At 38.6% G+C, this 12,461-nt stretch overlaps 1 protein-coding gene across 1 annotated transcript; it reads right to left on the bottom strand.

Moving 5' to 3' along the window:
* Positions 1-2,377: 2,377 nt before the first annotated feature.
* On the bottom strand, positions 2,378-10,729 carry LOC125369557. Its single transcript, XM_048372330.1, has 7 exons — positions 10,652-10,729; positions 10,500-10,582; positions 9,606-9,834; positions 9,425-9,500; positions 3,972-4,166; positions 3,859-3,924; positions 2,378-2,514 (listed from the first exon to the last, which is right to left on the bottom strand). The coding sequence occupies exons 1-7, from the start codon at positions 10,727-10,729 to the stop codon at positions 2,378-2,380; spliced, it is 864 nt and encodes a 287-aa protein (XP_048228287.1).
* Positions 10,730-12,461: the final 1,732 nt, after the last annotated feature.

Raw genomic sequence — 12,461 nt, 5'->3', positions numbered from 1 at the left:
CATGCCTCAATTCTCATCATTGCCTCTTTCCTCCAAAAGATTCTTCCTCACTTATTCTGAGAATCATATCAATACTCGATCAACTAATTTTCTTTCTTCGCATATGTCCAAGCATTTGCATCGGTGCCTATGATCGTCGCTTCCATGCGCTTTCAATCAACACTCATATTTATGCTCACAAAATAATACCAAACCATCAAGCTCGACAAAGGTTAGAAAGAGTGTCAGAAAAGAAATGAACAAAATAAGAATATAGGTAGAATTTCAAATTTGATAAGAAAAGAAATCACAAGTTCTTTGTCCTCTTCCATACGGCTAAGCGAAAGGATAAAATTGAATTGGCTTATAAAGGAAGGATGTAAATAATAAGTCTATGTTCGCTAGACTGAGTCTTGATAAGTCCCCAAAGTTCTTCAAAGAACCCATAACCTTTGAATCCAAAGTGAATCCTAAGTGGCAATATCATTTGATAACATTTAATTGTTCATGTGACCTTAACAAGCATTACCGAGTAAGTTCTAGAAATAAGAAGAATACAATGCACACTCAAACAACAAAAATGGAGCATTTATGATGAATGCTCAATTAGATTCAAAAACTCATAATTTAATTGTGTAAATTTGCATAAGCTGTCCAAATACCATCAATCAAATCCTCATTTAATCAATTCATACACAAAATACAATAACTAATTAAATTCAAATTAACTAACTTAAACAATGGTCAAATAACACTAATTTAGCCTAGTCATTATGATAAAACTAAAAATTGCTCAATAATATTTCAAAAGCAACAAACAACAAGCAGGAAAAATCACATGCTCATAATCATAACAATGAATCTTTCAAAGATAAATAGAAAGCTAATAAACATCCTAAGTATCGTAAATAGATACATTATCAATAATACAATAAACAACAATCGGAAAACATAAAAAAGAAAGAAAAGAAAAGCCAAAACAACGGCTTACCCACACCACACTTGAAGGACACAATGTCCACGGTGTGTAAAGGAATTGGGAAGCAACATAATAAGTACAAAAAAGAAAGGAGATAAATAAGAAGAGATACTGCCCTACTCATCTTGCTGGCCTGGTGGTAGTGGTGGAGATGGTGGTGCCTCGCCTAGTGGTGGTGGTGTGTGTACTGGAGGAGATTCATCATCGGGTATTGAGGGTAGAAAATACTCATCGAAGTCAGCAAAGTCAAAATCATCCATCCTGTACTGCTGCAAGGCTACCTCTATCCTGTCCCCCTAGGCCAACTACCTCTGTAGCAAATCCATAATCTACCTCTGCATAGCATCAAAATGTTAGAGCTGCACTCTAACTTCCCACTTGAACCTGTCAAACATATATATATGTTGTCACTGCATGTCGGTGATCCGATCAAATCTCACAGTCAGCTCATCAATCTGCACACTAGATGATCAAGGAGCTGATGAGGATGAAGGTTGGGAGAGACCAAGAATATCTGCAAGTCTAGGGTGCTCCCCCTGCTTCTCCCGAGTTGCCCGAGCTACTGAACGAATAAACCTGTACTCTGGCCCTATGGGTCCTATCCTCCTGGTGACCATCCTCATATGCTGTATAGTACGGAGGCCAGCAGGGGTCATCTTGCTAATAAGTGTCAACTCATCTATAAGAGCTCTGTCCAGTAGCTCCATCCTCCTAACAATCCTAGTCACACAAAGTTCGAAACAGATAAAAGTTTCTTCGGGTCCCCAATAACAATTCTACACTACTTGGCTTACACATAAACTATGTCCATCCTCCTTCTCTGATGCAGGGCCCATAAAGAGAATATATTAGGCTGGCTCACCACTCCAAAATTGTCCCTTCGACCTGTTATTGTATGTGCTAGGAGGAAATGAAGATATCGAAGGCTATCAGAGAGGCTGGAGGCCTTAGACTTGCTCGGCTAGTAAGGCTCATCCACCTCTGAGATGGTCTCCCAAGCCCTATCAAAAGAAACTCCTAGGTTGTACAATGAACCTCTGAAATCATCTGAATCTATGGTCGCCTCATCATAGAGGCCAAGTGCAACACCAAACTAGGGAATACTCATCACGCATATCCATCCCCCTAACCGAAACGAAATGGCTTCTAGCTCATACCAGTCCTTGATCTGTGTTTGAAGGAAGAAAGTAGAGACAAACTCAAGTGTGAGCTCTCTGTAAGTGGGCTCCACAATGCTAAAAAAAGTTTCTTAATTGCCTGCCAATCTATACATCTCCCACAGCCTAACTGTCTGTACCGCAGCTGCTGGTAACCAGCCTCATGAGTGGGCCGCTAAAGCTATAAAATTTTGTGTCGTGCGAGAGTTGGAGGTGGAGGTGGAGCTCTAGGGGCAGGTGGGGCAGGTGCAGGTGGTTCAGGCTACACAGGCGGAGGTGGTCTCACAGGTCTAGAGGTCTCTGGCGGAGCTGGAGCTCTAGGGTCAGAGGGCTCGTCTGAATGCCTTCTTTTGAAGACACCCCTCTTCCGGGGTCTCTCTTGCTGACCAGCCATAGTACCTGCATGGAAGTTAATCAAAACTCTTGCAGAAACAGTAATTCCAACACCAAACAGACAACCATTACAATAACAGCAGCAGTTTAATAGCAATTTAACATCATAAGCACATCTACATTACACAATCTCAACACATTTCAGCATAGCAAAAGGGCAAAAATGATAAAGCATAATTTCACAGCAGCACAACATTTTCATTATGCATTCTCAGCACACTTGCATTAGTCAATTTCCAATTTAGCAGCATAATGACTAATTCGCCAAACCAGCTCACAATCCAGTAAGTTTAAACATATAAAATAGCAGGAATAGGGTAATTTAAAGGCAACAAAGAAGAAATTAAAATATAAATAATAGTAACGAATAAAGCATAATAAAGCAATTATAGCAAATCAAAATTAAAAGAAAAGTAAGAAATTCAACGAAACAGCGAATAAAATTCAACAAAAGTGACAAATTTAACGAAATAGAAAAATTAACAAGGAGATTGATGAAGATAAGAAACAATGCCAAGAATTACAAAAATAACTAAGGAAATTAAAGAAAATAGTAGAATCACATACCAAAATAGAGTATTGAGAAAGTTAAAGGAAGAAACTTACATGATTTGCAGGAATACACTTGAAAATTGAAGGAAAAGTGGGAGAGGATATCAGACTATACGCGCGAAGAGAGAAAAGAGCTAAATATATTGAACCTATGATATGTTGCGGCTTATAAAGGCGCTGACGTCAACACGTTCGAGTTCTAGGCCGTGCTGGCTGACACGGTTTAGTTCTAGGCCGTGCTGATCAGTAAATGTAAGTCGCAGAAATTGTGCTGAATTCTTGTCATTCTCAACACGGTGTTGGTGCCCTTAACACGGGTGTGTTATGTGACACGACCGTGTTCACAGCTCGTGTCGCTCTCAGAAAACGTGCTAAAGTCTAATTTTTCTCTCAACACGGTTTGGTCACCCACAACACGCCCGTGTTGATAAGCACGGGTGTGCTCATGGGGCGTGCTGAACTGCCAAAGCCATGCTAAAACCCAGAATTTATTTCCTGCACTTTTTCACGCATAATTTCTTGCAATTTTCAACAATCAAACATCCAAGTTACCTTCCACATATCTCAAAACACTTAAATGTCATTTAAAACTAAAAAATTAAATGAAAATGAAGACTAAAACTAAGAAAATATTCCAAAACCAATTATCAAAATGTCAAAAACATAAAATAGATGTTGGGGTGCCTCCCAAAAGCACTTCTTTTTTATGTCGAGTCATTTAGGTGGACTGATAATGCTTGAGCTACTCTTATTGATGCAATACAAGGTTGACTTGCTCCTCGAGCTCTAATGAATTACCATAGTAATGCTTCAACCTATGCCCATTGACCTTGAAGTTTCCCTTCTCTAGATGGTGCAACTCGACTGTGCCATACAGGAAAATTGTTGAACAATGAACGGTCTTGACCAACAGCTCTTTAGCTTCCTAGGAAAGAGTCGGAGTCCTGAGGTATACAATAACACATTATTCCCAACTGGGAACTTCTTGGTGCTCCTTAGCCTCTTGTCATGCCACTTCTTGGTATGCTCCTTGTAAATTAAGGAGTTTCCATATGCTTGATTACAGCACTCATCCAACTCATTAAGCTGCCACTGTCTATTTTTACCTGCATGAACAACATCAAAATGCAAGTTTTCAAAGCCCATAATGCTTTATGCTCAAGTTCAATAAGCAAATGGCACGCTATCCCGTAAACTAGCCTATATGGTGTAAAACTAGTTAAAGTACGATAGGCCGTCCTAAATGCCCACAAGGCATCATCTAGCTTCTCCGCCCAATCCTTCCTACTCACTCCTATAGTTTTCTCTAAAATCCATTTTAATGCCTTATTAGTAACAGCCACTTGCTGAATGGTTTGTGGTTGGTAGGGTGTAGAAAACTTATGTCATACACCATATCGTTTAAGCACCTTTCTAACTAAGCATTATAAAAATGAGTCTCCCTATCGCTAATAAGAGCCCTAGGTGTCTCGAACCTAGCAAACAGTCTCTGGAGGAAACTCGTAACTACTCTAGCATCATAAGTGGGAAAAGCTTGCGCTTTTGGCCACTTAGAAAAGTACTCAACAACAACCAAGATGTATTTATTACCATAGGAAGAAGGAAAGGGTCCCATGAAGTCGATGCCCAAACATGAAAAATCTCAACAGCTTGAATGCTCGTTTAGGGCATCTCATCCCTAGCATAGATATTACTTGATCTTTGGCATGCATCCCAAACCTGAACAAATGCTCTAGTATCCCTAAAGATCGTCGGCTAGTAGAATCCACAGTCTAGCACCTTCCTAGCTGTGTGATGTGTAGCTTGATGACCCTCTGTTGGTCCTTCATGGCAATGCCTCAAAATCTAGAGGATCTCCTCCCCATATAAACATTGCTGAATAACTTGATCTGCACAAACTCTAAACAAGAAAGGGTCCTCCCAAATGTAGTGTTTCAATTCAGAAAATAATTTCTTCTTTTGCTGAAATGTCATATGATAGGCTATTTGTGTAGCTATAAAGGCAATGAACCTATCGATGCAGTCTAGCACTAATGGCGAGTATCAAGGTCATATTCTCAGGAAAGTGAAAATCCAGAGTTACTACTTCATTCTTTGTTATCTACCCTAAAATATATGATGGATGGATTCTAAACTTACTAATACCTACAAGTTGAGTTATAAGTTAGATGTAAGAATGAATGGATAAATGAAACAACCAAGACAAGAAAGCAAACCCAAAGAGAACCTAAACTAGTTGGCAATCAAACAAAAGATAATAGATTGATGAGTCCAACTATGCTACCCATGGATGAATTCTTAACTAAATTTGGTTTCTCTCTTGAGATAATTGAATTCCTAAACTCAAAAACCTAAAGTTGGAATCTCTTCCTAACGATTGATCCTTTAATTAGCATTAAGCTTTAATCCGCCTCTATTAAGCTTTATTAATTCTTAATCCGGCTAGTTAATTACACTTATCTCTAAGTGATCATTAACCAGTTCTTGCTATTCAATTTTCCAACTGCCAGATGAACTTCTCAATCACATAAAGCAATCTAAACACCATAATTCACAAAGTCTCATGAATAATGCATTATCTTATTAGTACCAAAAGCAAGAAGGATACAAAACTAAACTCAAACAATCCAACAATTTAATACTAAGCCAACATAGTAAAGAAATTCCAATGGATTTAATCGATCTAGCTACACATGTTCATGTTTAGAACAACTAGGAAATCAATTACAATGAAAGAATAACAAAAATGAAACATATACACCCTTTTCTCTCGAATTGGATGAATAGCTCCACTTCTGAATCTGCACTACAATTGATCTCCCCAATTGCCTCTCGATTTGCTCCGATACTATTTTGCACTCGGAACCTTGCGATTTTGGGATTCTCCCTCTCTACAACTCTCTCCCGAACTCAGTACTCTACAAATACCGAACTAGCCACCAAAACTCTCTCTCTCTTCCGCCCTCCTTTTTTTGCTCAAGAAATCATTTTCCTTATATAATTGTCGGTCGTTCTAGTCAACACGGGCGGAATCTAGGCCATGCTGAACCTCTGGATCTTCGCAAATTAGGTCTTCTTCCTAGCTGTGCCCTCGCCGGTGCTGAGCCACCACGGGCCGTGCTGGAGGATGTAGTAGTGATGTGCATAGAATACACACATCTAAATGGGGTTTTTAAGACTGATTTAATGTACATTTGGATGTGAATTGGTCCCAACACTCACCCTATGCGTCTGTTTGTGTGCATTAGGTACAAAAGAAGCCAAAGAGTGATAAAGGGAAGAATTGGAGCAGAATTGGATGTCGAAGTTGCCGAAACAAGTCAAGTTTGCGTATAAGGAAGCTGAACACGGCCATGTCGGTTTTAACACTGGCCGTGTTCCCAACACGGGCACCAATACGACCGTGTTGGGTGCATTTGACAACAGGACAAAGATGCATTAAGGAGCACGACCACAGAGAGTAACACGGCCATCAGCACGGGGCCGTGTTCCCGACACAGCCAGGAATACTAGGCCGTGTTCCTAATACGGGCATCAACATGGCCATGTTTGCGGCAGCTGGATGAATTAATTAAAAGAAAGAAAAGAGGGAAATGCGATAAAAAATGAGGAGAACGTCCCAAACCCTAATTATTCTCTCTCTAAGGGTTTTCTGAGTTGGAACGAAGGAAAAAAGAGACTTGGACCAAGGTTTCAATTGGATTCCCTTCAAAGATTGAAGATTGGGTGAGGTTCGTTGATTGGTTTTAATTTGAGAAAGAGGAAAAAGAATCGATTCAATTACAGCAAGAGGAATTAGGGCTATTTACTCTCATCCAAGGGTGTAATCGGGTTTCTTTACCTTTACTCATTGTTGTAATTGAATTCTTGTGGGTTTTGATAATGAACATGTTTAGCTAGATTGATTAAATCCATTGGGATTTCTTTACTATGTTGGCTTAGTATTGTATTGTTGGATTGTTTGAGTTAGTTTTGTATGCTTCTTGCTTTCAGTATTAATAAGATAATGAATTATTCATGAGACGTTGTGAATTGTGGTGTTTAGATTGCTTTATGTGATTGAGAAGTCCATTTGGCAATTGGAATTTTGAATAGCAAGAACTGGTTAATAATCACTTAGAGATAAGGATAATTAACTAGTCGAATTCAGAATTCACAAAGCTTAATAGAAGCGGATTAAAGCTTACTACTAATTTAAGAATCAATCGTTAGGAAGAGATTCCAACTTTAGGTTATTAGGTTTAGGAATTCGGTTATCGCGAGAGAGAAACCGAATTCAGTTAAGAATTCATCCATGGGTAGCATAATTAGAGTCATCAATCCTTTATCTTTTATTTGATTTTCCAACTAGTTTAGGCTCCCATTGGGTTTGCTTTCTTGTCTTGGTTATTTCATTTATCCATTTACTCCTGCATCTCCCTTAGAAATTAGCTTATAGCTATTAGTTAGTTTAGAAATTATTCATCATTCATTTTAGGTTAATATAACAAAGAACAAAGGAGTAACTCTAGGCTTTCACTTTCCTGAGGAATACGACCTTGATACTCGCCATTAGTGCTAGACTGCATCGATAGGTACACTGCCTTAGATTGTAGCTGCATAGATAGCAACCATCAAGGTTTTTGGCACCGTTGTCGAGGAACTGTTTGAAAACTAGAGTGAAATTTGCTATTTGTTAATTTAGCCATTTTTTTACTATTTTATGGTTTTTGTTTATTTATTTATTTTATTTTATTTGTACATATTTATTTAGTTTAAGTTTATGATTCAGGTAGTGAATGATAAGGAGGTTCAATGCTAAATTCAAAAAAAGACTAAAGTAACAAATAGCAAATTTCACTATAGTTTTCAAACATTCCTCGGCAATGGTGCCAAAAACTTGATAGGCTATTTATGTAGCTACAATCTAAGGCAGTGAACCTATCGACGCAGTCTAGCACTAATGGCGAGTATCAAGGTCGTATTCTCAGGAAAGTGAAAACCCAGAGTTACTACTTCGTTCTTTGTTATCTAACCTAAAATATATGATGGATGGATTCTAAATTTACTAATAACTACAACCGGAGTGCTAAGTGAGATGCAAGAATGAATGGATAAATGAAACAACCAAGACAAGAAAGCAAAGCCAAAGGGAACCTAAACAAGTTGGTAATCAAACAAAAGATAACAGATTGATGAGTCCAATTATGCTACCCGTGGACGAATTCTTAACTGAATTCGCTTTCTCTCTCTCGATAACCGAATTCCTAAACTCAAGATAACCAGTTCTTGCTATTCAATTCTCCAACTGCCAAATGAACTTCTTAATCACATAAAGCAATCTAAACACCAAAATTCACAATGCCTCATGCATAATGCATTGTCTTATTAGTACTGAAAGCAAGAAGGATACAGAACTAAACTCAAACAATCTAACAATTTAATACTAAGCCAACATAGTAAAGAATTCCCAATGGATTTAATTGATCTAGCTAGACATGTTCATGTTTAGAACAACTAGGAAATCAATTACAATGAAAGAATAACAAAAATGAAACATAGACACCCTTTTCTCTCGAATTAGATGAACAGCTCCAAATCGGAATTTGCACTGCAATTGACTTTCCCAATTGCCTCTCGATTTGGTCAGCTATTGTTTTGCACTCGGGACCTTGCGATTTCAGGATTCTCCCTCTCTGCAACTCCCTCCTAAACTTAGTACTCTGCAAAAATCGAATCAGCCGCTAAAACTCTCTCTCTCTTCTGCCCTCCTTATTTTGCTCAAGAAATCATTTTCCCTATATAATTGTTCCAGCACGGCCGGAGTCTAGGTTGTGCTGAACCTTCGGATCTTCACAAATTAGGTCTTATTCATGGCCATGCCCTCGCCGGTGCTGAGCCACCACGGGCCGTGCTGGAGGCCGTGGTAGCCTCGGAAACTGTGCCTAAATGACACATTTGAGGATCAAAGGCTAATGTTTGAGCACGACTAGAGTCAAGGCCGTGGTGATTAGCACAGCCTTAACTTGGGCCGTGCTCAATGTCTAAAATGCTAGCCATTGTCCAATTTTGATGAATTCCTATCCGTTTTCACACGTATTGATATAGAATTACTCAAACACTGATGATGGACTTATAAATTCTCCTGAAATGCAAAAGGACATAAAACACGGGTGATCTTGAAATAAAAGCACAATAATTGCTAAGAACATACATAATAATATGCAAGCAAATATGTGTAAAACTATGCACATCATCATACCCTTCGAAAGGACTTTAGCAACTAGATAGTTTGCAAAATCAGAAAACTAAGGGATATCAAAATTAACTTGAACTGAGCATAAGAACTCATTCGGAAAATTATCATCAATCACCTCTAAAGTACGGTTATCTAGCCTAGAAAGGTAGTCTGCTGCCAAGTTCTGAGCACCTTTCTTATCTTTGATCTCAATATTGAACTCCTACAACAACATAATCCAACGAATGAATCTAGGCTTTTCATCATTCTTATTGAATAAGTACTTGAGTGCGGAATGGTCCTTGTAAACCATTGTATTTTATAGCACCAAATATAATTTGAACATGTCAAATGCAAAAACAACAGCTAGAAGCTCCTTTTCAGTGGTGGTGTAGTGCTCCAAGGCATTAGGCAATGTTTTGCTAGCATAGTAGATTGGTTGGTACCACTTATCTCTGCTCTGTCCTAAAATAGCTCTAACTACAAAATCACTAGGATCGCACATAACCTCAAATGGTAGCTCCCAATTAGATGAAACCATAACACAACTCAAAAGCCTACAAACAATCATCAAAAATTATACAAAAGGTACATCCTTTACAAGCAATTGAGTTAAAGGTCTAGCAATCTTAGAGAAGTCCTTAATGAACCTCCTATTAGAAACCTGCATGACCTAAGAAGCTCCTAACAACCTTAACTGAACTAGGTGGGGGTAATTTAGTAATAGTATCCAGCTTGGCCCTATCAGCCTCCATCTCCTCATGTGAAATTTTATGTCCCAACACTATACCTTCCCTAACCATAAAATGACACTATTTGCAATTAAGAACTAGGTTAGCATCCACACAATGCTTAAGCATGCATTCTAGATTGTGCAAACAGTAAGTGAAGGAATTACCAAATACAAAAAAATCATCCATAAAGACCTCCATGGACTCCTCAATCATGTCGTGGAAGATCGCCATTAGACACCTTTGAAAATTCATAGGTGCACTACACAATCCGAATGGCATCCTCCTATAAGCAAATGTACCATATGGGCAAGTAAAGGTTGTCTTCTTTTATTCCTCAGGTGTAATGAAAATCTAGAAGTAACCTGAAAAACTATCTAAAAAGTAGTAAACATATGCCTAGAAAACCTTTCCAACATTTGGTCAATAAAAGGAATGGAAAAATGGCCCTTTAAAGTGGCATCATTTAGCCTCTTGTAATTTATGCACACTTGAAAGTCGTTACTGTACTAGTCGGTATAAGCTCGTCCTTCTCATTTTTAACCACAATCATACCTTCCTTATTGGGAACCACCTGCACAAGACTAACCCAAGAACTATAAGAGATATGATAAATCAAACGTGCATCAAGAATTTTAGTTACCTCCTTTTTAACCACTTCCTTCATGTTCGGGTTCCGCCTGCGTTGTGGGTGCACCACTGGCTTGCAACTATCCTCCATAATGATCTTGTGTGAGCAATAGCTAGGACTAATCCCAGGAATGTTAGCAATTTTCCAAGCAAACACCTTCTAGTACTTCTTAAGAGTGGCCAAAGTCATCTCCCTCTCCTCGAGTGTCAAGTCTGCTGCTAGAATGATAGGCAACTTTGTTGTCCTCATCTAGATATGCATAGTTGAGATGCTTTGAGAGCTCTTTCAAATCAAGGACTAGTAGGTCCTCAAGTGATAGCCTCAATTTCTGCAAACCTACCCTGTCAATCTTAATAAACTTATCAATATTCTTGCTTAGGAGATTAGCTAACAAAAATGCAAGCTCCTCCAACACACTCTCATTGGATAGCTCATGCTCATCCTCTGCTTGCAAGGAAACTTGTAAAGGATCATCAAGTAATATCTCCTGCAACTGTATATTAATAACATCATCAAGTACATCAATATAAAACACAATATCATCATGATCTAAGGACTGTCTCACAGAACTGTTCAAATCAAAAGTGACAGTTTCATCCATACCCTAAGTTCAAGTTATCCATCACAAACATCTATAATAGCTCTAGACGTTGCAAAGAAAGGTCGACCTAGAATCAAAGGTACATTACTCTCACCATCCATGTCCATGATCACAAAGTCAACAGGAAATATAAATGTGTCAATATTAACAAGTACATACTCTATAATACCCCTAGGATGCTTAATAGTCCTATTAGCTAACTGTATGCTCATCCTAGTAGGTTTAGTCTCACCAGCCCCAACTTGGTAAACAAACTGTACGACATAAAATTAATGCTAGCTCCTAAATTAGCTAAAGCATTGCAAATTTTCAAATCACCAATCACACAAGCGATAGTAAAAATCCATGGATTATGCTTCTTCTCTTTCAATTTGTTCTCAAATATAGCCGAACACTCCTCATTTAGGGTCACCATCGCCAAGTTCTCTAACTTCCTCTTGTTGCTAAGGATCTCCTTTAAGAACATCTCACACCTAGGCATCTGCGAAATAGCTTCAACAAAAGGTATGTTAATTTGCAGCTGTTTAAACAAGTTAAGAAACTTACCGAACTGTTAATCAACTTTCTCCTGTTTAAACCTGGTAGGATATGGGATCAGGGGCTGGTATTCCCTCAAAGGACTCTTCTTCTTACCCTCTACCTTCTCTAGCTCTATCACCTTGCTATCTCCATCTTTCCTATTCGAATCTACCTGTACAACATCATCATCATCATCAGGAATAGGAATAGAACTAGATAGTTGCTTACCTGATCGCAAAGTGATAGCCTTCACGTGCTCTCTCGAGTTGGACTCTGTATTGCTAGGCAAAGTCCCCGGCAGCCTCTTACCCAACATCTTAGAAATCTGGCCTATTTCATTCTTCAAGTTCTGAATGGAGGCTTGTTGATTTCTAAGAGCTGCGTCCGTCTACTGGAATCTAGTCTTTGAAGTAAACACAAACTTTATCATCAGCTCCTCTAAGTTAGGTTTTTCTCCCTTGAGTCTGAAGAGACTGAGGTGGGAGACTAGATTGTTGTGGCTGCTGATACAGTCACTGAAATCCTAGTGGCCCTTGGTTATTGTTGTTCCTCCATTCAAAGTTCGGATGATTTCTCCATCTTGGATTATAAGTGTTACTATACAAGTTGTTATACTGTCTAGGCTGACTCCCCACATAGTGCACCTGTTCATGGTTAGATGAAGAAGATGCAAACATACCTCCAGACATACAGTTAGTATTG

The sequence above is a fragment of the Ricinus communis genome, chromosome 3, assembly GCF_019578655.1.
Source record: "Ricinus communis isolate WT05 ecotype wild-type chromosome 3, ASM1957865v1, whole genome shotgun sequence".
Lineage (NCBI taxonomy): Eukaryota > Viridiplantae > Streptophyta > Magnoliopsida > Malpighiales > Euphorbiaceae > Ricinus > Ricinus communis.
This window is presented reverse-complemented; position numbering and strand designations above follow the sequence as displayed.